Raw genomic sequence first — 26632 nt, 5'->3', positions numbered from 1 at the left:
AACATTTCTAACGTTCATTGTACAGTCATCAGCAGATAAAGGGGATTTTAGGAAAAGAGACAGGTAACTGCCAAGGAACCTCTTTATGAAACGGAGAGAACTATAAAAAGCATTTCACAAATTGGAAGGCGCTTTTTTTTCCCCCCTCCAAACAAGCAGATTCCTTCTTGATGCTTCCTGTAAGAAGACAATTAGCCTAATCTTAGTTCATACACCTCCTCTAACTTAATGACTGAGTTAATGACACCTTGGCAGAAACAGACAACCCATGTAAACCCACATTTGCCAGACATCTGCAGTGTAAAAGGTAGAGAACAGGGCAAGCTTTGTGAAAGAAACTGTGATACAAGCAGTACTACCACATTTCACTAACCAAGTTGGTTTTGCTGAACACAGTGAAAGAATATGCAGCTTAAGCAGATATATTAATGGGCTCTAAGTCCATTTGACTGAGTGTTTCTCCTATTGCTACTTTATAATACGAGTGGGAAAGCCCAAATGTACACATTGAAAACTTCATTTCTGTAACCTTAACTTAGTCCTAGAAATAAAAAAATTCAAGTGTACAATCAAATTTCTGGCTGTGTTGTTAATGGTGTCTATGGAAAGTTTTCTAGAAAGCCTAAATACGATGCAAGCATGAAAGTATTTTCCTTCTAATGTTATAAAGCAGTACAATAGCCCAGTAATACATAGATTTTCCTGTCTTCTGAATCATGCCCATTTACAAACCAAGTGATTATTCCAGATTCTAGGACAAAGGACCTTTCCATCATTTGGTTTACATTTGCACGGTTATACCAGTTAGACATGCGATGAACAAACATGTCCAATCTTACACAGATTACAATGTTTTGCATATCAAGCATATGTCAAAGCTAGAGAAACATATCATTTCCTAAACAAATTAGAGGCAGAGCATACAGTTAAAGCAGTTCTTCCAGTAGATACTAACAATGTACTGATATTTCTTAATTCTTAATTTGCAAAAGTCCCTATGTATTTCACTACCAAAATGCAGTAATTGAGAATGAACTTGTTTCCTATTAACATAAGCAAGGCCCCTATGCACGCACCAGCTAAAGTTCAGACTGTACACTTCAGATGCAAGCAGAACCAGGTCTCTAGATGTTCTGGTAACTTCAGAGTCCAGTGAGATGCCATCTTTTAAGTGTGATTGCTGACAGAGGCACGCAACAACAGAGATACTTGGCAAAGAAAGGAAGCAAAAATTATCATAGGGATACAGCTTCACTATGTCTTCAGAGAGCTGTCCAGCAATGCTGCTCAACTGGCATGCTCACTTAAGCCAGGTTTGTATCAAGTTCTGATTTATAATAAACAGAAACAAGCAGTGCTACTGGTGGCAGGCTATTAAGCCCAAACTTCCTGCTTTGTGCTGTTTTCTAGCTGCCTAAATAGCTCAGTGCAGCCATTTAATGTAGAAGACAAATTTCAACGGTATCACGGACAATTGCTAGCTGTAGAAACTTTAGAGTCCTTGAAAAGGTAAGAATATTCCTGCTTTTAATTTAGTTCCACGGTGTCTTAGAATTAATAGTAGTTCTATGAGACTACTTTGTGCATGGGGAACTACACATTGCTTTAACAAATTATAAGTTACAACTTAATACTTGAGGTCACGGAGCTTGAACATATCCTGAGTTGGAAGAGACCCATGAGGGTCAGCAAGTCCAACTCCTGATTCCATATAGGGTAACCTAAAAGGTAAACCACATAGCTAAGAGCACTGTCTAAATGGTTCTTGAACACTTACAGGCTTGAGGCTATGATCACTTCCCTAGGGAGTTTATTCCAGTGCTTGACCAGTGTTAGATTCCTGACAGAAGTTCCTTTGAGTTGCTGGCCATAGTGTGGAAAAGATTTTAGAGGTCTGGGATGGGAGAAAACACACAAAGAAACAATACATATGCAGGGCTGCTTCATTCTAATTTATTCAGCAAACATTTTCTTGTGTGATTGTTAAATGCCATTCATGAGCTATCTAATGTTTGTTAAATGTCATCTGTGTCTTTGTGAGGAAGCTTTTGCTAATAACATCTTTTTTCCAGAAATAAAGACCACTGGTTTGTCAAGGTATCTCAGTTTGGGTAGGTACGGCAGCTAATTTCACCCACAACTAAATTCTATTTACAACAGTGCATCTTACAGTTACTCTACAAAGGATAAGACTCTCTATCCAAAATTGTCCTACTCCCTGCCCTCCAGAGGAATTTCAGTCTTTCAGTATTAGGGGTGCCTTCACTTGTTCAGCCACATCCTTCCCCATCAGTGATTCAACAATGGCCAACCCAAATTCAAAGCTGGTGCCAGGGCCACGGCTGGTGAGGATGTTCCCATCTTTCTCCACACGGCTCTCAGAGTAGCAGTAGTGTGCTAGGGGAAAACACAACAGAAAGAGGGTCATTCTCCAGCACAACGCCTCAGCTGTCGAGGGCACAGCTGCCCACAGCACCGAGGGGCAGCGGCTGCTGACACCTGTGTGGGCCCAGCCTGCCCTGGGCTCTGTAGCTTTGCCCCTCCAGAACCAAGCAACTCATCATTACCTGCAGTCCTCAGAGAGGAAAAGAGCCTGCGGGAAGCTCTGGCAGTTTATTCACATGGCATGGGAAGGCACCTTTGATTCTAGAAGCTCACTGAGAAGCACTCACTGTGCCTGTCAGTTCCTGTGAAGTTACTTTTGGAAGTACGACTGCTTTTTTTTGAGCTGTTCACAACTTTCTTTTTACTAAATGCTTGCAGAGGAAGCTGGAGGAACTCTGCCATCTCCTGCTCACTTTCAGACTTGTTAATGTTCACAGAATGACTTCTTAGTGGTCCTTTACCACCACTCCTTTTAGGTATGAGAAAGAAGTGTGGACCCATCAGCTACTCATAGCACCCAAGCACTACTCATGGGAGAGCAAAAAAGGTACTTCTGGGGTTTGCTGTTGGGACTACTGAAACCAAGAACCCAAAGGACAAGATATGGTTCAGGCTCAAAAGGGAAAAAAACTGCTCCTAGTATGACAGCAGCAGTGTATCTTTCCCCACAGATGAGAATGTTAACAAAGCCCTGTATTTTCAGGTTGAACAGACTATATTTTTAAGTCTTAGCATATTCAGTTCAGTATTTGATTACATTCAGGAAAGCATTAGGAAATTTCACACAACAAACTAAGGAGTTCAGCCAAACAAAAAATTAAATAGAAAGGTTTAGAGATAAATGTATAAAGGTCATTGCATACCTCCATTCATCATTTTATCTTTGGCCAAAGGATGTGTTGTGACTTTGCTTCCAAACCCTATCCCATGTGCTAGAAGGGCAGTAGGACCTGTAAGGAGACAAAGTTGCACCAGTGAGAGTCACAGAATCATTAGGGTTGGAAAAAACCTTGCAGATCATAAAGTCCAACCAGTAACCTCATACTGCCAGGACCATCACCAAACTAAACCATATCCCTCAGCACCTCATCTTTGAGTACCTCTAGGGATGGTGACTCCACCACCTCCTTGGGTAGCCCGTTCCAATGCCTCCTAATGTCTAATCTAAACCTCCCTTGGCTTAACTTGAACAGTGAGGATCTGTTTTCTGCTACAAACACTTTTAAGAACACTGGTTTAGGTTCTATGCCCTCAAGGGACCAAAGCTCACTGTGGACAGATCACTTTTTGTAAAGTTGATGCTAGCCCTATCTCTGAAGCAAAAAGCCTCCAAAACAACACAGCTGTACAGTTTCTCCTATCCATTGCACAAAACACCCTGTGCAGAGAAACAGATGAAGAAAAGAGAAGGTTTAGAGAACATCCAGTCTACGCAGCTGCCGTATCAATGACTGTACTGCCTCTGAATGAGTTGAGAGAAATGGTCATTTTACTTCCAGATAAGACATTTTCTTTAAATCTGCTTGAAACAATTGTAACATAACCTCTGCATTTCTATCTGAATATTAACTTGGTTTAATTACTTCAAGATCTTGTTAAGCCTTGAATTTAAAAACATAACAGATAAAATTTCACATATTGGAATTGTGTGCTAAGCAGTATTTTGAACAGATCATACGCCAACTGCTAAGTTTTTGGTTTTAGCAGTCTTTTATTTTCATGCTTCCCCCTTGCCTGAATCAAGGAAGGAGTTTCCGTCTAGAAGTCTTAGGTCATCGGATAGAAAATCCTTATGGGAATTCCAAGAGAAACTGAAAGCAGGATTTGCCTAATGTGAGTTTCATTTCTGGACATTTAATTCATTGTAGTTATGGTCCAACAACCTTCTTTTATGTTCAGCTGGAATCAGCTCTAAGCAGCATTATACCTAAATAAATGAATTGTCCTGAATACAAGCAAAGGCCTTCATTGGGCAACCATGAATTTGTGATTGTTCTGCAAGAGATACAGATAGGGAAGTAGAAGATGCTATCAAGTTCAAGAATGTTCATAATCTCTTTGAAGAATGAAAGCAAAAAAACCACCCAGCAACATACAGAAAATAAAAGTGAAAATACACTCCACAAACATGCTCTATCAGACTGTCTTTTACACACTTCTCACCACTCTCGTTCTCAGCTTTAGGGGCCTCCAGCAGCCTCGCTGTTCAGTTGGAGGACTGGCAATTGTTCACCTTGGTTTTTTAGATACAAATCTTACAAAGGAATGAACTGGATACCTCACTGTGCAGAATACGTAAGCAGATAACCCTCTCCTCAGACAAGTTCCATCTTTTGCTACCACTCAGATGAGGAACGGTGAGCCTGTAATTCTATATTTACAGCCTTCCTTCTGAAGCTAAAGGGCAGAAGCAGATATGTGTGGTAAATTTATAGCGATCGTGTTCTGCCAGCACTGTGTCCTCGCAGAAGGAACACCAGAATAAGCAACTGTTTTGTGAAAAATCCTCACACATTACCTTTCGCTCTTTATTTTAAAAGCAGTAACTCAACTCATTGGAAAGAGCTGGGTACCAAGTGGAACTTGCAGGATGAGAGTTTACAATGATACCTACAATATTAAATTTACATAAAATTCAAATGCTGATGAGTGCATGTAGAGCACAAATCCCTGCTACTAAATTACAAGAATGCAGATTTCCAGGACAGGAAACTATCTGCATGCCCCTTCAAAGTATCTAAATGCTTTATAAAGCAAGATGTCTTGTTAACCCACCTGCACATATAGCAGCAATCAGGCCTTTTCTGCTTTCCTGGTCCTTCAGAATGTCTTTCACAACAGCAGACTGTACAAAGAAACCACATCACATGTCATTGTTTGGGGTCAATTATGTGAAACACGGTTGAAGTATTTTCCACTATAAATTCATAAACAAGTTTTACAAAGAAAACCAGCCAACAACTCTCCATCCTGCCTCAGGACAGAGGGCAATGAAAACACTAAAAAAGGGGAAAACCTGAAACCAATAAATTCTTGTCCCACGAGAAAAAAGCAAGGAAATCAAAAGGAACTGGAAGGATGTACTGTGCCCACAGAACAACTGGTTAATCCATGGCCATAAAAAACTGCATTCGAGAACTTCACAAGCCAAATAGGAACTGTGTGATACCATCTAAATCCTATTTGATAGATCAACTTATTTCGTCTGCCTGACTTCCACGTGGTATTTATACCACCACTAAAACAGTTTTGCACCAGAGATGGAATTCTTGAGCAGAGGAACAGAGTACTGTGGGCTTGGCCTGTTTTGTATTTCACGGAATTAAATCTTCATTTGCAACTGTTTCATCTTCATGTGATTATGAACAGATTTTCCCACAATACAGAGCACTCTTCCATTTTTATTCTGCTTAGCTAGGTACTCAAGTCCAAGAATTTACCCAGTTGTCCCACCTATACATCTACAAGAAGGCTTATGACAAATAACAATTATTTTATCTATTAATTCAGAAGAGAATTTTCGCATACTGAACTGAATTTGCAGGATTACTAAGCAAGTATAGACCATCCCTACTCACAAGGATGTCCACAAATCTTTAAGATAACAAACTTTACCTCTGACAAATTCTGAGCTCCAAGGTTACCCCCAGGAAGAACCACAACATCGTAAGGCCCCTAAACAAAGAAAAGATGAAATTGGCTGAACACAGGCTTGTACATACATTTCACAGTTTTAAGGCTACTACTGCTGAGTCAAGTGAGAAGCAAAGGGGTCTACCTTTTCTTCCAACAAACACCACTTTTAACGGAGAACCAGTTCCAATTATGAAGCAAGATACTGTTTCTTATTCCAGGAATAGCCTATTATCAAAGTCTGTCACATACTAACTTTTAATCCTAGTGTATTTAAGAGCTTCAGCAAGCAAATGGCAGCTCTTGCATTGTAAGAACACGTGGTTTTGCTCCCACTTTAATGTATGAGTTACAGCACTGTTTAGCTGCCCATCTGAACTTTTCAGCTTTTCCAAGTCACAGTTATTTTGTTGGGCTGGCTAACATGCAAAACAAAGCTCCACTTTTGATACTTTGCAAAACCCTGTGCAGAATTAAGAAATTGGGCTGATCCTAGCATGCTATGAAGCAGGACAGCACTTGAAGGGGAGCACTGTGGGATGTGCAGTTCTGTGATTCACTACTGCATAGAGCTAATAGATCATGGAGCCTGCTTCTAAAGGTAATACATAAGCTTTCCAAATTAATCTCTGAAACTGTGAGAAAGGCTATGCTTTTAATCGTATCAAAGGTGACAACCAACCTCTTTTCTGGCATCTTCAAGACTGGCATCAGGACAAATGAAGACATCTCGACTACATTGCACTGGTTCTTTTCCTGTTAGGCCTGCAACAGTCACCTTGATCTAACGGAATACATTTACCATTACAATTTAGAACTTAGGGCAGTTTTTTTCTATATTAGTTCTTAAGTAGTATACAAAATGAGCAAAGCATTACTGAAAGCTGTCAAGGACAGGGCAACACACGTTTCCCACATCATGATTAAGTCCAAACATGCAAGGTAAGCAGTGATACTCACCTAGAGAATAATACCTCAGACCCCTACAAAAAAAGCACTTTGTATAGTAGGCATGGGAGTAGCCATTCTTTCTGACAGGGTAAGATTTACTTTAAACATCTGCTCTAGTCCACATTAGACTTGTATCTTCGAAGCTTACCTGCTGCACAAATGTCAGCGTGCTTATTTGGGACATGGCACAAATATTTGCTAAGCAGTAAGAAGGCATGGGTAAATTTTCACCTCACCCTACAAACTACACCTTGAACTCCTAGCCACGAATATCAACTTGAGACAAAGACTTTCACTTCACCAAGCACTCCTTTTTATTGTCTACATACTCACCCCAGCTCTTCTCATAACGTCAGTGGGGATGACAGTTTCCATTTCCTCTGCTCCTTTTGCCAGAATCACCAATGCTCTTTTCGAGGCCATGTCTTGAGTGGTTACTATTAGGTGAGAAGGTTGTGAAGGGAGGGGTTGAGGGGGACAGAAAGAAACAATGTGTTTCAAAGGCAAATCCCCTACTACAAGTCCTTTCTAACAGTGAAGTTTAACAGTGAATAATTTGTGCTTTTGCATTATCTCTCCTAGAATCATTTTGGTTGGAAAAGACCTTTAAAATCATCTAGTCCATGTCAATTTAAGTCACCTCATTTAGTCACCTCATTTAATTAACATTCATAGCAATCCCATTTAACTAAAGAGCTTTTTTTACAAAGAATGCATTACAATATTAAGGGATTAAGACTTTGTGCCGTGGGAGGAGCAGCATATCAGGACCACAAGAGGAAGCAGTATGGCTTAATCAAGACGTGACTTGAGTCTGCCAGAGAGAAGGGTTCAACGTGGGTGGCAGAGTTGTTTTCAATTTGCACACCCTCATTCATACTCTGCGTACTGACTCCTACCTGGGTCAGCATTTAAAAGAAGGGCTTGCATGAGCTTTGACCTCATGTCTGGTATTTAGTTTCCACACAGCACGCTTCATAAAAAGTTTCCTTTGCCTTATAATGACTCGACCAGTGCCCCTGCAAAATGTCAGCAATAGATTTTCTGCGTATTTCACCATTTTGTGGGGGAAAAACGTGTGTGCACATGTGTGATGGGGGAGCAGACCACAGAGTTTAGTAAATGGAACAAACTAGGTTTAACACTTTTGGCTTCTAAATTCAGCTTGAGGTAAGTAGCCAAATTTCCATTTCAAGGTTAAATTACTTCAACTACATAATGTAAAATACACACTAACTCACAGTGGTGTGTCAGAAGTCTGTGAAAGCATCTGTGGTGTGAGAAGGCATTTCACAGGTCATCTACTTTGAGACGGGGATTTTTTTCTTGTGTAGGTTGGCCTTTCCATCCAAATGCACATAGCACCTGGAAGCTCTTCATGAAATGAGATCCATATTTACCTGCCTACAGGAAATAAAACCATCCCCTCATTCCTGCTTCACTTTCATCTGTTTTCAGGTTGACTGCCTACTGTTCAACCTCATTTAGAAAGATGCTATTTCTAAAATGCAGTAGAACATACTGCAACCTGCAGAACCAGCCCAGACAGACATTCAGCATGTCAAAATCCTACTTTTAGGGCAACTTTATGTACTGTCAATGCCACAATCCAGAAATACCACATTCACTTCCTAGCATAGAGAAATATTCTACACCATAGTTTGTATCCCCCTCTCTCAGTAGTAGTTCAGATGCAAATTGGCACTCGAGCTGAAAGCTTCTCTTTCCCATCATATAGGCAAATGCAGTCTCTCCCCACTTTCCTTAGCCATCAAAGCACAGTAAATACCAGTCTTTCATTTGCTCTCAGTGCCAGCTTATGCGCAGGCTGCCTTAAACCATTAAGTGAAATGTATTCCTCTACGTGGGTACATAAACATTTCTTGAGATAGTGACTTCTGAAAGGCAACTGGCTATAAAAATTCACACCCTTCAATGCCCTGAGGGGCAGCTACCAGAGGCAAGGGAAGTTTACGGGTCAGGAGCTCAGCCGGTCCGAGGGAAGGCCGCGTCTCCAAGCATTCAGGTGTTTATTTTAAGACGTGACACCATTCCACGAGAATTTCAGACGGCCACGAAGAGCGGCACCGGGCCAGAGCCCGCAACCGCCCAGAGCACAGAGGTGGGTTGGCTCGGCCCCCAGATGAACAGCAAGCCGCCTTCCCATCCTGCACGCGGCCACGGCGGCCAGTAAGCGGAGGCGGCGCAGGGCCTCCGGGCCTCCGAGCCTCCCGCACCCCAGCGCGGCGCCGCGAAACCCGCATCCTCCGCAAGCAGCGGCCGCTGCAGACATCCCCTTCCCCGCCGCTCCCCGGGAGTTTCTCTGGCCACATCCTGCGACTCAGGGTGTGACACAGACAACACGGGCGGCGAGAGCAACCCCCACGACTCACCTCGGCGGAGGCGCGGGCGGCTCTGTTCCGTTCTGCGCCGCGCTGCCCCGCCCCGGCCCCGCCTCCCGCGCTCGCCGTTCCCGTCCTGCAGCGCGCCCTTTGCTCGGCACGGCGCTCCTGCTCTCGGCGCGGCGACCCCTTTGATGCCTGTCTGTGCAAAACGCTCCGGTTTTCTCACGTTCTCTCGGAATGCAGTCTCACGGGGCACTCCGAAGCCCACTGCCCTAACGTCACCTTCCTACAGCAGCGCCATCCCAAGGTACAGACCTTCAAAATGAGCTGCTTTTGCTTTTTCCTCGAGCAGCTCTCGTACCTACGAAGAGTGGTGAACCAGGTTACTGTTCTGCTCCAACTTCTGCCGAAAACGTCTAACAGGCATCGGTTTCCCGAAGCTCACAGAACAATGAAAAATGTTCATGGTTCAAGGACAGACTTTCCCCTGATTTCAAGAAGTTTCCATATTTTGAAAGAGACACGGAACTATCTCTAAGGGGGCCTTTAGAGCTGCCCTAAAGGGGCTCTTTAGGACTTCAGATAGCCCTGTTGTGTAAAACTGCTTGCAGGCACTGGCAGACATGTTCTGGTTCCCTAGTGAAGGGCTCATGAGAGCTCTGGCAAAACAGCTCAAGTCCAGGTCACCTAACACGAGAACAAATCACAGCGAAGGACTTCACTGAGAGTTTTCCTGGAAAAGGTGTGGGCTTCTGCTCCTGGCACGGGGAAGTTTTCTGTGCTACCCACATGCTCAAAACCCTGGAGGCTGCTCCATGCATTTACTGCCTGCTGAGCACGCAGAAGCTGAAGGGTGTCTTTGCTTGTCAGTTATAATGTACTCGGGAATACTCTTCTCTTACTCCACGTTGCCTCTCCCGTTCTCGCCTGGCCCCGTACCCCGCCGCACCCGCGCAGGAGCGGCGCGCGTTGGCCACGGGGAGCCGAAGGGGGCGGGGAGCGTCTCCCCGTCCCCGCTCGCACGGATCGCACCGTTTTGCTCCCACTCGCCTCCGTCATCCCGGCCTGACCTTCGCGGGGATGCGCGGAACGCCGGCGGGGTGGGCACGCAGGCTGCGGCAATCAGCGATCCTTGCGCTGTGAAATGTGTACCTCGTGCCGAGGTGGTTTCAGACACAGTATCTCCGGGCACGGCGGAGGCGGCTGCAGAAGTGTCGCTGCGGTCTACCTCCTCTGCCCTCGAGGGCAGCATGGCCTCGCCACCCAGGCTTCCTTCACCTTCCGGCCGGAGAGTGTCCCGCTGCCCGCGGCGCGGGCAGAGCAGACAAGACCGCCAAGTCCCAGCGGGGATTCCGCCGGACTCACTGGGAAGCCCCTGGGGCGCAGCAGATGGTGCTGCCCGGCAGGGCCGCGAGGGCAGCGGGCGCTGCCCGGCAGAGCCGGGGGTCGCGCCGCAGGAGCCGGAAAGCCCCGCCGAACCGGGGTTTCCCCGCCGCCCCCAGGGCTGACGCAGCCGAGTCCTCCGGGGGCGGACCCTAAGGGTCGGCGCCCGTCGGCCCGCGCACACTCCAGTGGGCCGTGTCGCCACCCAACGACCCCATGGGACCGGCAGCGGCGCGGACGGGGCGAGCGCTCTTGCCGGCAGCGTTGCTGGCGCTGGCGCTGAGCCCGGGACCCGTGACTGCCCTGCCGTGCGGCGCCGACTGCCCAGCGGGTGAGTGCCGGGACAAGCCGGCCGGGGGCCGCCGGGGGCCGCGCGAGGCCCAGCGGTAGCCTGCTCTGTCTCGGCCCACAGGTACCTTCGTGGTGAGCGCGGGCTGCGGGCGCGGGGCGAGCTGCCGGCAGTGTCCCCCCGACACCTTCTCCAGCGCGGCGGGACGCAGCGGCTGCACCCTCTGCCGGAAGTGTGAAGGTACCGCGCGGCGGCTCCTCACAGCCCCTGATCCTTCCCTGGGGTCGGGTCGCTGCGAGTGGAAGCTGCACTGGCAGAATAACGCGATATTCTTGCGGGGCTTCTCGCTGAAGACACCAGCCTAATTTTTCTGAGCAAAGACCCTGAGCCCTTACTGCGTCTCACGGCGGGGTGGGGAGGTGCGGTGCTTGAGCGCACCCGTAACCCTAAAACTCCTTTCCACCTTGCAGGAAGATTCAGGTATTTAAAAGAGTGCTCCTCAAAAAGCGATGCTGAATGTACGTGCAAGGAGGGATATCGATGTAGTGGCAATGGCTGCTCCCGCTGTGACCGAAGCTGTGGCGTGGGCCAGGAGAACACCAGGAATGGTAAGGTCACCTTTCCCCATCACCTTAAACCTCCACTGCATCTTGCGCAGCCTGGAAACAACTGTATTGAGGATCTCTCAAAGTAAAAGTTGCCCCTGCTGCTAAACAGGTTGGGTGGTGTGGGGAGCAGGCACATCAGCAGACAAACCCACCAAATTCTGAGCCCCATTGCAGCTCTAATGATGCTCTAGCTCATTCCCTTTTCGGGACAACTCTTTTGTCAGCATGTGGGAAACTGAGCAGAGAGCTCTGGAGTTAAGCATGGCTTGTGGTACCTTGTGCCAGTAAAACCATCTCTATAGCAGAGTCCCATACTGGTCCACAGCTCACAGATAAAGTCTTGCAGCCTTAGAGCAACTTATGAAATACTAATTCTGTGAATGTGGATCATTGTCATTGCACAAGCAGACAAAACTGTTGTGCATTTAAAACAACATGAAAAACATCTTGTAGAAATTTACCCTTTCTTGTCTGTTGAAGGTTGCCATGCTTGCCCCTATGGAACTTTCAATGATCAGCCTGATGGCTTCTGTAAAAACTGGACAAAGTAAGTAATCCAAAAATAAATGCAGCAGCTGTTACACTTGACTGGATTTTTTCCATGTGTGTTTGGTTTTGGTTTTTTTTCCTGTTTTATGTCTTTCAGGTGCTCTGCAAACCACATCCTGGAGCCTGGAACTGCAGCAAAAAATGTCATTTGCAAGCACACTTCAGATGATCCCGCTTCGTTCACTGCTCTACCTACCACATCTCCTGCAATTCAATTTTCTGTTATTGTGCCAGGTGAGTGGTTGTATAATACTGCTTATGTTATGACCTACTTTGAAATATACTATAGCTCATTCACTTTCCATTTGAAGCAGGAGTCCTTTCTTCTATCCATTTCGGGTACTGTAAATTTACCCAGAAGCAGAGTTGGAGACTGCCTGCTAATACCAAGGCAGTAGAATTTTGCTCTGTAACATTTCTTAGGGAATATTTTCGCTTCCTAGGGACGGACCTCCAGATGGACATTACCAGAATTTCTCTCACTGTAGCTGGGCTGTTGTGCATAGTGTTTCTGCTACCTTCATGTATATGCTTCAGTGTCTGGCAGAAGAAGAAAATACATGCTATCTTCAAGAAACGTAAGATAGATACACTCTTCAGTTCAATCTTTCTTTCTGAAACTAGACAGAAATCAGAAATTGAGGTTTCAAAGTGTCTTCTCAGTTGAGGATAGCTTCACTTGTTGTCTTTGTAAGTCAGAAAGAACAACTGAAAGGAAAACAGTTTTTCAGTCATTACTGCAGAAAGCACTTAATTACCTGCGGGTTAACTATCACCATTGCAGGCTACCTGCATGCATATCAATAGGAGTATTCCTGGGAGGTGAAAAAGCTCAGCTGAGCATTGCTGATGTGGTTATGGGTCAATTCAGTGTATGGCTTCCAAGTACTGTGCATGGTAATAGCATTTTCCAGTTCTGTTTTCCTGGAAACAGTATCCATGGCCTGGAGTGAGTATCTTTAAATTGTTTACAGTAGAAGAGGGGATTTCAGTCAGGACATACTGCTACATAGATGGTGAGTCAGCCTGAGTCCAGCACTTCCCTCTCAGAGCTAACAAGCCCTGAGGAAGCTCAAGAGTTCAGCCCAAAGATGAGGTGGCATTACATCCAACATAGTTTATAGTTGGGATTTCTGTTTGGGGTTTTCCCCCCTCTCTCTCTCTCTCTCTCTTCCTTTCTCACTTCCTAGAGATAAGCACTCAGTCTTTTATTGTAATTCTGAATACAGGAGACAGTAGCATTACTCTGAAAGTCTAACTCCGTGTTAGTCTTCCTTTAATTCTTATGGCAAAGCACTGGAAGCCTCTGTTGTGTTAGGGAAGATAAAGTATGATAAATAAGTTTTATGAGATGTACATGCTGTAGAGGAATAATTTCAGGTTATTGAGTCATTTGGAAGAATTTTTCTTGCTGACATCCTGCACTTGAGACTGAGGAAGGGCAAAACAAGATGGCTCAATAAATACCACAGAAAGGTGACATTTGATGATTTTTCTTTAGTGCATACCACACCTGAACAGTCAATTCAGGAAGATGATGCCTGCAGCTGCCGCTTTCCTGAAGAAGAACAAGGTGAATATCAGGACCATGGCAAATCCACAGGATTCATACATCGTTTGGTGAACTAGAGTTGTATGGTCCAGGTCAACCACGTTTGAATTTCCTTTTGGAACACAGAACAAGAATCCATTAAATAGTGAGGATATCAGATTTTTCAGAGTGCTAAATAGTCCAGTCACTGAGGAAAAAGTGCATCTTTTCCAGTTCTTAAAAAAAGTATATAAATAGGTGTAGCTTGCTTTCTTCCTCTAGGTCAAAGAATCATATTTCTAAGAAGTGGCACTTGGTCTACAAATAAAAAGGACTACACTTAAAAACAGTAATAGAAGGGCAGAATGGCCTTCTGGTCTCTTTTATAAATGGTGCCTGAGCTGTAATTTACCCACAATTTGAAAAGCATTTGGCACTAAAAAGGAGATCTGTAGCACCTAGATCTGCCACATGTGACACTCCTGGTCTCTATTACCATTACTATCCATCCTTTTGAGTCTAGAGATGCAACTCCTCCTAAAGTTTGGCTCAAACCCCAAACCTCATTTCATATTCCATCAACCCTAGACATAACTATGTGACCACTACACACTATGTGACGTGTATGTAGGAGAGAGGAGGCCATAAAAATCTAGAGCTGCAACGTGTTTCAGAGTAACCTGCATCTGCTGTTACATTACACCTTTTGGCTTGAGAGAGGCAGTGGAAACATTGAGAAAAAACTGTGGTTGACTTGATCTTAGAAATAGATGTTGGTGTGCAGCTGGACTGCACCACCTTCAGTCCTACGTACTTTGACTTTGATCTTTTAGGTGATGTAAACATATTCTATACATTGCATATGTGATACATTTCTGTAACTATTTTTGTAAGTTCAAGGTTGGAAAGATTTTAACATCAGATGCTATCTGTCTCTTTGATCAATTACTGTTACTTTGGTCTTAAAGAGAAAAAAGAAAACGCACATTTGAGTCATGGCATTTACGACATCATTTTTAACCTTTTGCAAAACTAACTATTCTCTTTCTGCAGTAAATATTATTAAAAAATTAGAGTGAAAACCCAACAATGTCATCTGAAGGGTGATTTTCCCCTCTCTGCCATTTCAACTTAGAGAATGCTTTTCTTGTGTTTGCAGAATGACAGCCCATCTCTCCATTCAGCAGATTACGATAGCAGATTACTTTTGGCAAACCACACTTAGACATTTTGATAAACTTGTATTCAAGTAAATAGAAAACAGTAATGTCATACCAAAGCTGGCACTGTGAAGTTAAGTTTTTTTAAATAAACCTTTCTTTTTATTCTTAGCCCAAGTCTCCTCTCATCTCTGGTAGTACTTTCAACCATGAGAACCAAGTGACTGTTAGGTCACAAACTTAAATACACAAACAAGATACACAAAAAACCATCAATCTATTTACAAATTAAAGAGCAACCTTTGCACCAGTGAATATCTTAGAACAGGATAAAATAGTTCTGCTTGTGATTAGTTTCTAATCCACACACAAAGTATGAGAATTAAATCTCACTTATTTGTAACTTCCATTCTCCTTTTTAATTTTTGTTGTCTTCTAAAAAAACCCACAGCAACTAAAAAAAAAAATCTTCAAAGCTAGAAAATGTGCACATCAATTGATAGATCATATTAATCTTGGCTTCACAGGGAGCTTCTGTTGAACATACAGATTCTTCAATAGCTGAAAAAACTTGCAAGTTCACATAGAAATAGTGTATATCAGACCTCCTAACTCTTTGAGCTCTAAGCGTTTGGTTTCTGAGAACGTCTCTTTTCTCAATAGTCTTTTTAATTTATTACATAGCAAACAAAAAGGAACCAGAAACACCACAATGACTGTTAAGCAGCCCAGGTGGCCGAGGATGAGGTAACAGGCCAGATGCAAGCTTTTTGCATTTCCATTTGTTTTTCTTGGAAGTCAGAAAGTGTCTTTTTAGCGAGACTGTATGTGGAGGCCCAGGTGATGTCACCATGTTTGTCACATGTCTTGGCCACACAACAAGAAATAATAAAGCCAAGGAAAGCAAAAGGTTCATGGCAAAAGGTTTTCTGTTTTTCAACTCCCTCTCTTCTACAGGTACATTTGTGTGTTTCTGTGCCTAGTATTTTTAGATGATAAAGACTCTGAAGCTGTAATAGGTCCTCTCAAAGATATAAATGTAAAATCATTTCTAAAAAGCAGAATATGATTTTTTAATTTTTAGAATATTTCTATCGGATCATTTGAGGGATAAAAGGATACTTTTCTGACAGTCACTCTGATACTAACACTAATGATGCAAAAAAAAACTCCATAGATGTTCCCCTCTGCAGTGACTTAACATATGGGAAATAGCGTTAAACAGGCAGCTTGTGCCACTCCACTTGCATTTTAAATAGATGATAAAAAGTTAAGGTAAGTGTCATTGTTAAAATAATACAAAGTCTTATTCTATCACCAAGTGTTACCTCAGTTCCTCTCTCAGCTATGAACAAACCTTCCCTGATACAGTGCTTTCCTCAAAATCTGCCGAAGGACGTTTTATGTTAGCTGTGCCTCAGGAACAGATAGCTGAGCATCCCTCTATCTCTGGACCTGGCACAATAAAAGGCTGTTGGTTCCCATCATTACTGTCCCTGTAAATAAGAACTTTTAATACCATCTACAAAGAAAATGGAAATTCCCTCTAATCTCAATTTGGCAAGAGTTTATTAACGATAACTCCAAATATGTTTCATTTTACCTTCTAGACCCCGGGTGCCTGCCAGTTAAAGCAGCAAACTATTCCTGGGGTACTCTGAGGCAGACCGGATTGTACTTTAATTAAAAAAGCACCAGCTGAACCAGCTGGTGAAATCAGGGAAAATATCTCCTGTTTGCATTCAGGAAATAAATCACATTTTGGTTTACCATGTTTGAAACCCCATACAAAGACACCTCCTTCAATTTAAGGATGACTTGTAGTATATCTTAAATCTGTTAGTTCTGCTCTCAGTTTAGATAATCAAAACTGAAACAAGGCATTTAAAAGCTGAAATAAAATGCCCAAGTTATCCATTTAACTCAGTTTTAAACCAAGTCTTAGGTTAACACTAGCTCACTTTTCATCTGGCACAATTTCAGCAGGTTTAGAACACAAGCAAATCTGGAAAAATAAGTGGATGGAGATGTGAAACCATTTGCCTTCAAGTCACTATAGACTTGAGAAACGTGATTTTTTTTAAAAAATCCCTCTAATATTCACAGTATTGATATTTTGATACTTTCCAATTAGAACACGTATAAACCAGTCAACCTGAAGAGAACAGTTACATGTGCCTGTAAGCATGCAAAAAAAACCCCCCAACACAAACCCATAAGAAAAGGTTTTACACTGCTTTTACTGGGTGCACTTTTATACAACTTTTAGATCAGCTTTAAAAGAACACAATTGTAGAGAAAATGTACATACATGCCTAAAGCAAGTGTCTAAAGCATAACATGTTTTTCTTAAACTAGAAAGGAAAATACAGTGAATGGGTATATGGATGGAGTGGTGAGAGAAAATACTGATTGCAGAGCAGCTGCAACAGTGCAGTTCAGCACCTCAGTTGTCTTATTCAAGCTACAATCTCATCAGAAGCCCAAAAAGAATGTTTCCGCCCTGATCCACATTATCAGTCTTACAGCCACCCTTAATAGCGCATTTTTGACTCGCTGTGGCACACCTCAGCATATTACCTTAGAGAAGTAGAGGTATAATCACAGAAAATGCTTGATTGTTCCCTCAAAATTATGAGCTCTAGTAAGAGAAAAGGAGGCTGCTGTTCTTTAACTTGAGAGTTAAAGGATTTAGAAATCTAAACAGGCACACTGTACTCAGGAAGTCAGGGAACACGACAGTAACGTTGCATCTTGTCACTGCATCTCCCTATCTGCACTCATCAATAAGGTAGACTATGATCAGAAATATTTCTCACATGGAACAGTGAGGCTGTAACGTTCTTTTCAAGAGCAATTAAATATGCCTCAGGGAATTCTAGAACAGGAAAAGGATTTACTGTGCTGTGGCAGTACTAATTATCCTACCTCATATAACTGTTTCTGCACCTTCTTCCAGTCATTCCTAATGACACAGAAAGAGATCACCATTGTAAATAAATAAATAAACACTGCTATGGTGGCAGGAACAAGTAATAAATGAAGAATTCCCGCATTATTTCCACGGTAGCTGGCAATGGATTATTTTCTTCTATGCATAAATCCTTCTTGCCTTACGGAGGACTTCTAGAAGAGCTCCACATGCTTTGTCAGAAAACAAAGACCTGGTATCTACTTCCTTCACCTTTGTTAATTCCTCCCATCACTCCCATCCACAGGGATAGCTTTCCACTGTAGTCAAGATCAGTCAGAATATCAGTCAGTCACAGGGAAAAACAGGTAATGCTTGTAACGGAAATTATTGGATAAACTGGAATCCCTCTCTTAAACAGCGAAGGGAAGATTCGATGTGGCTGACTGCCGAGAAACATGCATTCATTTACAAAACAACCTTGAAAGAACTGCTTTAAACCTCTTGGCCAGTGAGACCTATGCCAATTTCCCTGTTAAGTACAAGTATTTGTCCTGAAATGTGAATCACCAAGCCTGCTGAGATTCCATTTAATTAAGAAAAACACCTCAGAGTAGTGAAGGATTAAAGCGATTATGCACTTGGAAAACAAAGCAAAAATTAAAGTCTGCTTTTGTGAGCCATTCATTTATTGCCTATGCTAAGCAGGACAGTTAAATGTCAATGACTATTAGGATACCTTTTTAATTAGTGAGTACCCCTCCTGCCCACACACTGAATTTCTATCTGAAATTTGTCCTCTGATATCAGAGTGAACAGTGATCCTAAGAAGGAAGAACATGTGTACATCAAATATGAAAACCTGGACAGAAAAATAATAAAAAGCATAAGGACACCTCTGACAAAATTGCCTTTCTTTTATCCCTACTATAAAGAAAAAAAAAAAAAATGTCTAAGTTTAGGTAAAGAACAGGAGTGTAAGTGTCATAGTATGCAGCAGTCACCTAGGTCTGCAGTAGGATTAGTTTGATAACTTCTTATTACAACCTAAATTAAACCTCAGGAAGACACTGCTGTTGTTTTAAAAATAAAAATACAGTGCTGATAAAGCTATGAATGTCCACATATTCTAGATAACAATGGTAGTTATGCAAAAGTCCAAAGATAAAAATATACCCAAGCATAGAAAAGCTAGTGTGAACATACAGGAATACAAGGTACCCAGAAGCCACGGTAGCAGAAAAAAACCCAGATTATTTTATAGTACTACAAACAAACAAACAAGTGTAGTCATTCCACTATGTTTAGTAAGAAAGTTTGGTTTGTATCAAATCAATTGCCTCTGATAAAAGATTTAAGCATGGCTGTTCCTATCATTTTTAGCGAAAACTGACATAGACACATAGCAGGCAGAAAATCTGATTCCCTGTCACCAAGGAAATCCCCAGGACTATCGCAGTAAGCATTGCTCCCTGATAAATTCCCTAGACCTTATTATGCATCTTCATGCCATGCTGAAGGCCTCCAGCCTGTGCTTTTTCCCTGGCAGACAGATGAATTTTTTTTTTATTAAATCATGATAAAACCAAAGTTGTACAATCTGTGCAGAGGTAGTATAGTGATGGATAGTAAAAAGAATTACCTAGCAGTTTTACGTGAATATCCTGCACCGTTGGGCCTCAGATGGGGTTTTGAGCAACCTGGTCTAGTGGAACATGTCCCTGCCCATGGCAGGAGGGTTGGAATTACATGATCCATTAAAGGTCCATTCCAACTCAAACCGTTCTCTGAATGTTATGGTAAATATCAACCTATAGTTTTTATTATCTTGTCTTCAGAATATAGGACTATTCCTTCATGCTCTTCAGCTCTAAAATAAGCAAGCATTCTGTTCCAACGTCTATACAGATTAAAAGAGATTTCTGAATAACATTGTTACTACAAAGTATATGAAAAGTAATATCTGGTTCCTACCAGTAATTTAAACATGTCAGGAAAAAGCTATCAACATGATACACCATATTTTCAGTTATAAAGGACCATAGCTGATGGGAATCATCCAAGCTAATACAGCAACGTTACTGTATATTTAGTTTGGCAACTACTCAGCTATTCAAGGCAGCTATTTCTGTATATAAAATAGATCTAATAATCACAAATAATAAGCTAAAATAAGAAATTTTAAGTAAAGCTAAGTTCTTAGGTGTTAATGAAGACAGAAATCACCAGTGACAGTGAAGCTAAACCCCCCAAACCCCTAAATGATATGCTGGGCTTTAGCAGGGAAGTAAATAACACTACAAATTTCTTTTCTCTTACACCAGTCAACATGTATAGCTCATGGAAACAACATATTAAGTTAAAAATTCTAGTAAAATTCAAAGAAGAGCTAGACATTTATATAATAACCTAATCTGCAATTACAGCATCAATACAAAACATTATACTGCATGCCTCTCTTAATGCAAACTAAATTCAGGACAAATAGTTGCACCCAAGGAAAATGTCCCTCATACAAATGTTACTGCTAAATCACATCATCTCCGAAATCCTTGCTTTTGCCAACTGTCACAATACTTGACTAAAACAATTTGTGCTTACTCATCATAAAGCACTTTAAAACAGGGGAAAGAACTTTTGCATTGGAGATAAGATTTCATCGCTGCTGTTTGAGTCAGAAGGTGGATAATTTTGAGGAGCATTTTTGGTTAGCTTTTGGATTTTTTTTTTTTTTTTAAGTTTCCTTTACTTCATCAGCAATTTATTCTTCATGGCTCATAATTTTAAACCAAGAATAGTTGTTTCTTCTGATAATTAAAGATAGTATTTTATAATGGGGTAACATACATTTACCATGCAGAGTTTGCTCAATAACTTATCTGGACTACTGCTCCCGTTATTTGAAACTGAAGCAAGTGAAAAAGTCTATTAGCATAATTAAGAACTATTAAAAGTCTTCCTATAAAATAGTAGTTTTGTTAAAAATTAAAACAGTTTCTTGCAAATCAGTTTTCAAGTTTTCAAAGTCCAATTCACATTTACTTCCCTCACTGCATATTTAGGGTTTTGTACCTTTGTGTAGGACAATCTGTTTCTTCACTTTGTATGATGACACGTGCACTGTCCTCTGAGGAAAATGCCTTTGACGTTTTGGGAGAGGCAAGAGTGTCCAAGTGACAACTTTGAATCTAAGTAAATGCAATAAGCTGTGGGCAAGTTGCCCAACTTCCACATGACGCACTTCATGGTGGCTCTAAGAGGCTGAGTCTTCCTTGAGAGAGGACAAAGGACATCAGTTGCTTGTGAAGAGTGCATCATTAGCTTTCCTTGCAGAATGGCCAGAGCAAATATTGATAATGCTATTGTCATTGATAGTTCACTGAAGGAGAAGCATTTGTCCAGAGCATCCAGCAACAACAGTGAGATCATGCATCAAATCAGACCTAATTACTGTCTGCAGTTTTGGAATGGAGTTGCATGACTCAGATGAAGAGACAGAATTCCTCTCTAGCTACTTATTTCCCTCATAGGGAAGCACAGGGAAAGTCATATAAAATGTATTAGGCTAATCGTGTAGCAAAATATTTTGTCGTATCCACTCACTTCAGCAAAGAGGAGTCCTGACAAACAGGATTTGCAGTTAAGACACCTGCAGCATATGTTCTGTAACTCAATACAACACCTCTCTGTACACAGAGGATGACAGTAAAGTTTAGGTCCTTAAATATTCCCCTCACTCTCCACCTCTGCACTCAAAGCAGAGCACTTGAACTTATACAGGGATGCTGAGGGCTTTGCAAGCTTAGTTTGGAAACTGTATCCCATTCCATCCTTGTAGCTATTCTAACCCATCTGGACACCCTCCACAGTATTTTGGAAAGCCTTTGAAGCCACAAACACTTGATTGGAGACACATGAAAGAAAATTAGCAAACCTTAGTTTGTTACAAACCTGAACAAGCACAATCTTCTCATCATCTAAAGGGAAAAAAAAGTATGACAATTTTTTTATTTTCAAGGCTCTATAGAGTTCGACATGATGCTTTACAATAGCTGAAGATGAGAGAACAGTCAGTCCTTGCTCATTGATATGAAAAGAAGACAAAATAAGCTAGATGGAGGGAAATAAAGACTAAAGGTATGAGATTACATACACAAACTGTGTTAGCATTAAATAAAAGCTAAAGGCAAACAGGAATAAAATCCCCTAACTAGCACGCAGAGAAGCAAGTAGCTAGTTCCAACTGAGGGAAATAGAAGATAAGTGTAATGGAAAAGGGTCTCCCAGTCTAGAGAGAGATCTGTGTTTAATATGAACCAAAGTGGCATACGTGTATCAAGTGAGCCTCCAGATGGAAGCTGTACTTTCACTGCCAAGACAATTCTCTAGGGCAATGTTGGATGAATTCTTCTCAAATAGATGAGAAATGCTACAAGGGAGAAGAAAGAAAAAAACTGAACTCCCCTAACATCTTTGTAAATTAACTAGATGTTTGAACTTCCTTTCTTTTTCACTTTTTCTGGCATGAGAACCCCAAATACAACACATCCATCCATCTCACAAAAGAAAAAAAACAGTCTATTTCATATCAGATGCTTTGCGTCAAGCCTGCTAAGGCTCATCAATCAGTTGTCTTATTGCCCTGGTCATTTCAACCAACGTCTGACCCTTTTGTTAACTCATGATTTATAACTGGAAGTTACTTTTTTTTTTTAATGCCAGATTTATAAACTTTACTGTGCTTGGTTTGATATAATATCCATTTTGTACACCAAGCTATAAGACAGTAAATTTATTGTCTATGAACTGTTACCTTGAAAAATTACATCAACGCAAAGTGGTTTCCATTTAGAATCAATGGGCAATAAATTCATTGGATTTTTTTCTGAAGGAGGAGAGAACATGATGAAATTGATGAGGTCATAAGTGGCTATATAATGGGTGAAACTGAGAGCAGAAGCAACAGTCAGCCAGGAGTTCTGAGTTACAGGGGTAGGCAAAGTCAAAATATATTCAATACAGCAATGATGCACAAGCTGGTATTGTGCTGTCTCATTATCATCAGCTTCTCCTATCCTCTCTCATCTCTACCCATCACCAATGCCAGTGAGATGTCTTATCAGCTCTCAGGTAAGAGTCTTTTGATTTTAATGGCCATAAAGCAGCGACTGGAGCAGTAACACCAGAAGAGAAGCAGGTAGGCTTTCTAAGGGGCCTTTATCTGTGCTGATCAGCTGTAGAAATGGCAGGAATGGCTTCAGAGCACAGGCAGTGCCAGTGGTTGGCATGTGGGTGATAATCTTGTAAAATGAGGAGGTTGGGTGCACAAACTATTTTTTCCTGCACTTTGAAATCCCAGAGACAAAGGTACCTGAGTCCTCTGAATGCAAGCTGGCAGGTACAGCACCTGTCTTTGGAGCAACATTAGGAGGCAATGGGTAAAGAAACTTGGCTGTACGATCTTTCCTCTTGATACACTTTAAAATGAGCTATGTTGAACTGAAGTTGTATTTAAAAAGAGATAAACACGCTGCAAAGATTAATGCAGTCCTGCTTAGATGAACAATTAAGTCTATCTTGCACTACAAAAATAGCCTTGTATTGAGCAGGTTACTTGTTTGCACTGATGCAGATTCCATTCAGTCCAGTGAACGAATACATCTTTGGTTGAAAAAAATCTGTCCTCAAAGTCTGAAGTTATTAGTTGATTGAAATTGCTCCATTAAAAATGCACAACAACAGAGTCTGGAAGGTTACTGTCACCAGACTTGACCTGTATTGGAATAGTTTATGAAATGAGTTCTTAAAGAACACGCAAACCAAATCCAAAGTTGTTGCATGAAGCTATTAAAAAGTGGCTGTTCTTACCTGCTTTGCAGGTGCAACAGCTGTTATACGATATAGGTATCAGTAGTCCCTAGTTTGATTTGAACTAAGCCAGCATCTTCTCAAACCTCCTACTATTTAACTTGCATTTACAGGCAACCATGACTCAGTGTGGATAATGTCTATCACATCATAGGGTGAATAGATTGGCTCTAACAATTACTGCATTTGTTTGAAGACATCCATTAGGCTTATTAAATCTTCCTTGCTAACAGGAGTTTCTAGGCTGGGTAAGAATTCTATTACAATGAGTGATTTTGTTTTTTTTTTTTTAATCTCAAAGCAAATTTACCTGCTAACACTGCTCCAAATTAAAACAAAAATAATCCAAAGATAGAGATATGAATTGTCTCTACATAGCACAGGGAAGTTACAGTATTCTTGTTCAGAGTCTTATATGGAAATCCCCACTGTCTTTTGGAAATTTACTTTTGTACAATGAACAAACTAACAATGTGCATGTCCAAGGTCTTAAAGTTCCTGATCTTGGTCCAAGTTTTGAAATGTTGGGCTGATTATTCTCAGCAGTCTATTGAGGTGTTACTCCTATTCAGGAGCTATACAGTCTCATCCATTCCTGCAGGTAAGAGCAACTAAAACTCCATACTATCATCTAAAAGTGCAACTACGATATTCATCTACACTACTAGGGTCTGATAAAAGCACCCTCCTGTTGCCTACAATTTTGAATGTCTGCTATATATTAGCAAAGGTGAAATTTACTACTCTGTTACTTCATATAACACCACTAAGGGCTCCTCTTGGCAACGTGTCTTGGGACACAGGCTAGTTACAGAACTCTATATTCTCTATACAGGTACAAATTCATTCCATCAGGTATCAGCAATATGTTGTTTCAGAAGAAGCAATAATACCTGTACTAGTACATACATTAAATGACTGAAATGCACTGAGAAGCATAGCTGCCAAAATACATTTTAAGATTTCCTGCATTTATTTCTGCCCTTCCCTGCATTTTACTGCAGTTAATAGTTGGGAAACTAAGCAGGTTAATAGGTCTTGAACAGGAAGTCTTGCATTTATTAACAGAAAAGCTCCAGCATAGAAACTAGTCGATAAAAGAAACGGACTAAAAAAATTAAAAATATGAGTCTGGGTTGTCTACAACCTGGTACCAAAAGGACTAATTTGCAAGTTCCCCAAACAATACAATAGCTGCTGTCAGTCAAAAAACCTTCCTTAAAGATCTGTCAAAGGAAGCAGAACCTGAGGTCATCTTGAAAGCTGTTTACTCAAAGCTTTGGAAGGAAAAAGAAAGCTCACTATCCCCTATTATATTTACGAAATGAGGACGGATGATTGGTGATTTCATTATGATCTTCAACATGTAGGACCAGACCTGATCAGAAATCGAGACAGACTAAAACAGGGATTCAAAGCAAAAGACTCTTACTGAATGCCTGGTTCTATCACTTGCAGCTGATGAAGATTCAAGATTAAATCTGGAGCAGTTGGGCAACCTAGGAAGCACTTCCCTGCTTCAGTTTCTGCCAGAGCTCTTCGGCACACCGACTGAAGACAACAAAGCAGGTGAGGACTTACTACAGTAATTTGTGGTAGGGTGCCCATGGTTTACATTTTCAGCTTTCACAGAGCAACAGACATTACAGAAGCCTGCTGGGGAAGCACAGTACAGCTTGCATCTGCAGAGCCCCAGGTCCTGCTGCAGCTGTGCACCACAAGGAGCTCTGCCTGTGCTGCATCAAAAGGGTTTTCTATCTGGTCTTCTGAACAGTCCAGTTCAAGACTTCTGCTGGCTACAGCATTATGGAACACAGGAATGAATCGTGAAGGTTCACTATTTCTAAATGGTAAAACATTTCATTATGTCTCCCATTTACCAGGTCTTAGCCCCAGCAGCCACAACCCAAGGGAAAATATCAAAGAGGTACGTACATGACCATTTGCCAAACAAGAAAGAAAATAAGACTCCACATTTTAAACTACATAGAATTCTTATGGAGACGTCATTTAAGATCCACACACTTCATAAACAGTATTGAGTATGCCACAGTGGAATCATTTAACAGTTAGATAATCAGGGGAGAAGAAAGAGATAAATGAAAGAAAAAGAGAGAGCAAAAATTCTAAGCATCCTGGGTTTTTTTTCCCCCCCAGAAAAATGTATTTCTAAATGAAGGCAAATTTCTCCAGCTTCACCAGGCCAGGCCACTACATTAGCCAGTATTAGCTGAATGCCATTTCCACTCCACCCTCTACACTACAACATAGACTACACAGTATTATGAGATTTGTTACAAACCATTAAGTAAATGGAGAACATCATTCCTGTCCACTTGCCTGCTGAGTATAAAGCCAGAAGACAGGTACTAGTTTTAAGTGCATTATCTAAATCAGAAGGCACACTGGGCTTCTTCTTCCCCCAGTCAGAACACAGGGCTGGGTGATCAGTTGAAGCAACAAAGAGCACACTTCCCTGCTGGGAACATTTACCAGACAACAGTAACCTCTCTAATGCTGTTTGACTTCAGGCTTTCTACAGAAATCATCCTCGAATTGCTTTGCTGGGCCGCTTCTTGACCAAGGATAGGAAACAGTACAAGAAACGTGGGAATCTTTCAGAGTGCTTCTGGAAATATTGTGTGTAAAACAGGGGGAGTGACTCTCCCTGACTTTGGTTGCATAATTTATACTGATGTCTGAAAATATGCATATAGATTTGCTTGAAGAGAACCCTTACTTTAGACTCCACGCTACCTGAAAATTAATAAACTCTTGATGTTTTGCAATTATGCTGTGAGCTGTGTAGTACTTTCTTAAGAGTTCAGCACAACATGCAAAAGCTGCTGGAGAGAGATACTTATTTCTCTTGGTCACTCATAAAGAAAGATCCACACATCTATTTCTTTGCAACACCTTGCATAGTTCCCAGCTGCCCATGACAACAGGGTTGCCTGTGCGTAGCACCAGCTTTAAGAATTCTGATTGTCATCAAGCACAGCATGGAAGGTGAACACCA

General features: G+C 41.7%; 3 protein-coding genes across 4 annotated transcripts; 2 read left to right on the top strand and 1 right to left on the bottom strand.

Moving 5' to 3' along the window:
* Nucleotides 1-1929: 1929 nt before the first annotated feature.
* Nucleotides 1930-9568, bottom strand: PARK7 (Parkinsonism associated deglycase). 2 transcript variants are annotated; one of them, XM_062013129.1, is made up of 8 exons: nt 9363-9568; nt 8211-8373; nt 7303-7406; nt 6701-6802; nt 6001-6060; nt 5161-5230; nt 3249-3335; nt 1930-2397 (listed from the first exon to the last, which is right to left on the bottom strand). In XM_062013129.1, exons 3-8 carry the CDS (start codon nt 7390-7392, stop codon nt 2237-2239), a joined length of 570 nt encoding a protein of 189 aa, XP_061869113.1. In that variant the 5' UTR covers nt 7393-7406; nt 8211-8373; nt 9363-9568; the 3' UTR covers nt 1930-2236. The 2 variants fall into 2 exon arrangements, with proteins under 2 accessions (XP_061869113.1, XP_061869112.1); XM_062013128.1 differs by lacking the exon at nt 8211-8373 and having other exon boundaries at nt 9363-9567.
* Nucleotides 9569-10913: 1345 nt separating this feature from the next.
* TNFRSF9 (TNF receptor superfamily member 9) lies at nt 10914-14960 on the top strand. Its single transcript, XM_062013272.1, has 7 exons — nt 10914-11028; nt 11110-11226; nt 11457-11594; nt 12075-12141; nt 12241-12377; nt 12587-12721; nt 13645-14960. Exons 1-7 carry the CDS (start codon nt 10914-10916, stop codon nt 13770-13772), a joined length of 837 nt encoding a protein of 278 aa, XP_061869256.1. The 3' UTR covers nt 13773-14960.
* Nucleotides 14961-22772: 7812 nt separating this feature from the next.
* Nucleotides 22773-26261, top strand: UTS2 (urotensin 2). Its single transcript, XM_010197008.1, has 4 exons — nt 22773-22875; nt 25072-25182; nt 25497-25540; nt 26145-26261. The coding sequence occupies exons 1-4, from the start codon at nt 22773-22775 to the stop codon at nt 26259-26261; spliced, it is 375 nt and encodes a 124-aa protein (XP_010195310.1).
* The last annotated feature ends 371 nt before the right edge of the window (nt 26262-26632 follow it).

The sequence above is a fragment of the Colius striatus genome, chromosome 21 (genome assembly GCF_028858725.1).
Source record: "Colius striatus isolate bColStr4 chromosome 21, bColStr4.1.hap1, whole genome shotgun sequence".
NCBI classification, from domain to species: Eukaryota; Metazoa; Chordata; class Aves; order Coliiformes; family Coliidae; genus Colius; species Colius striatus.
Note: the sequence above shows the minus strand (reverse complement) of the source record. Positions and strands in the feature narration are given on the sequence as shown.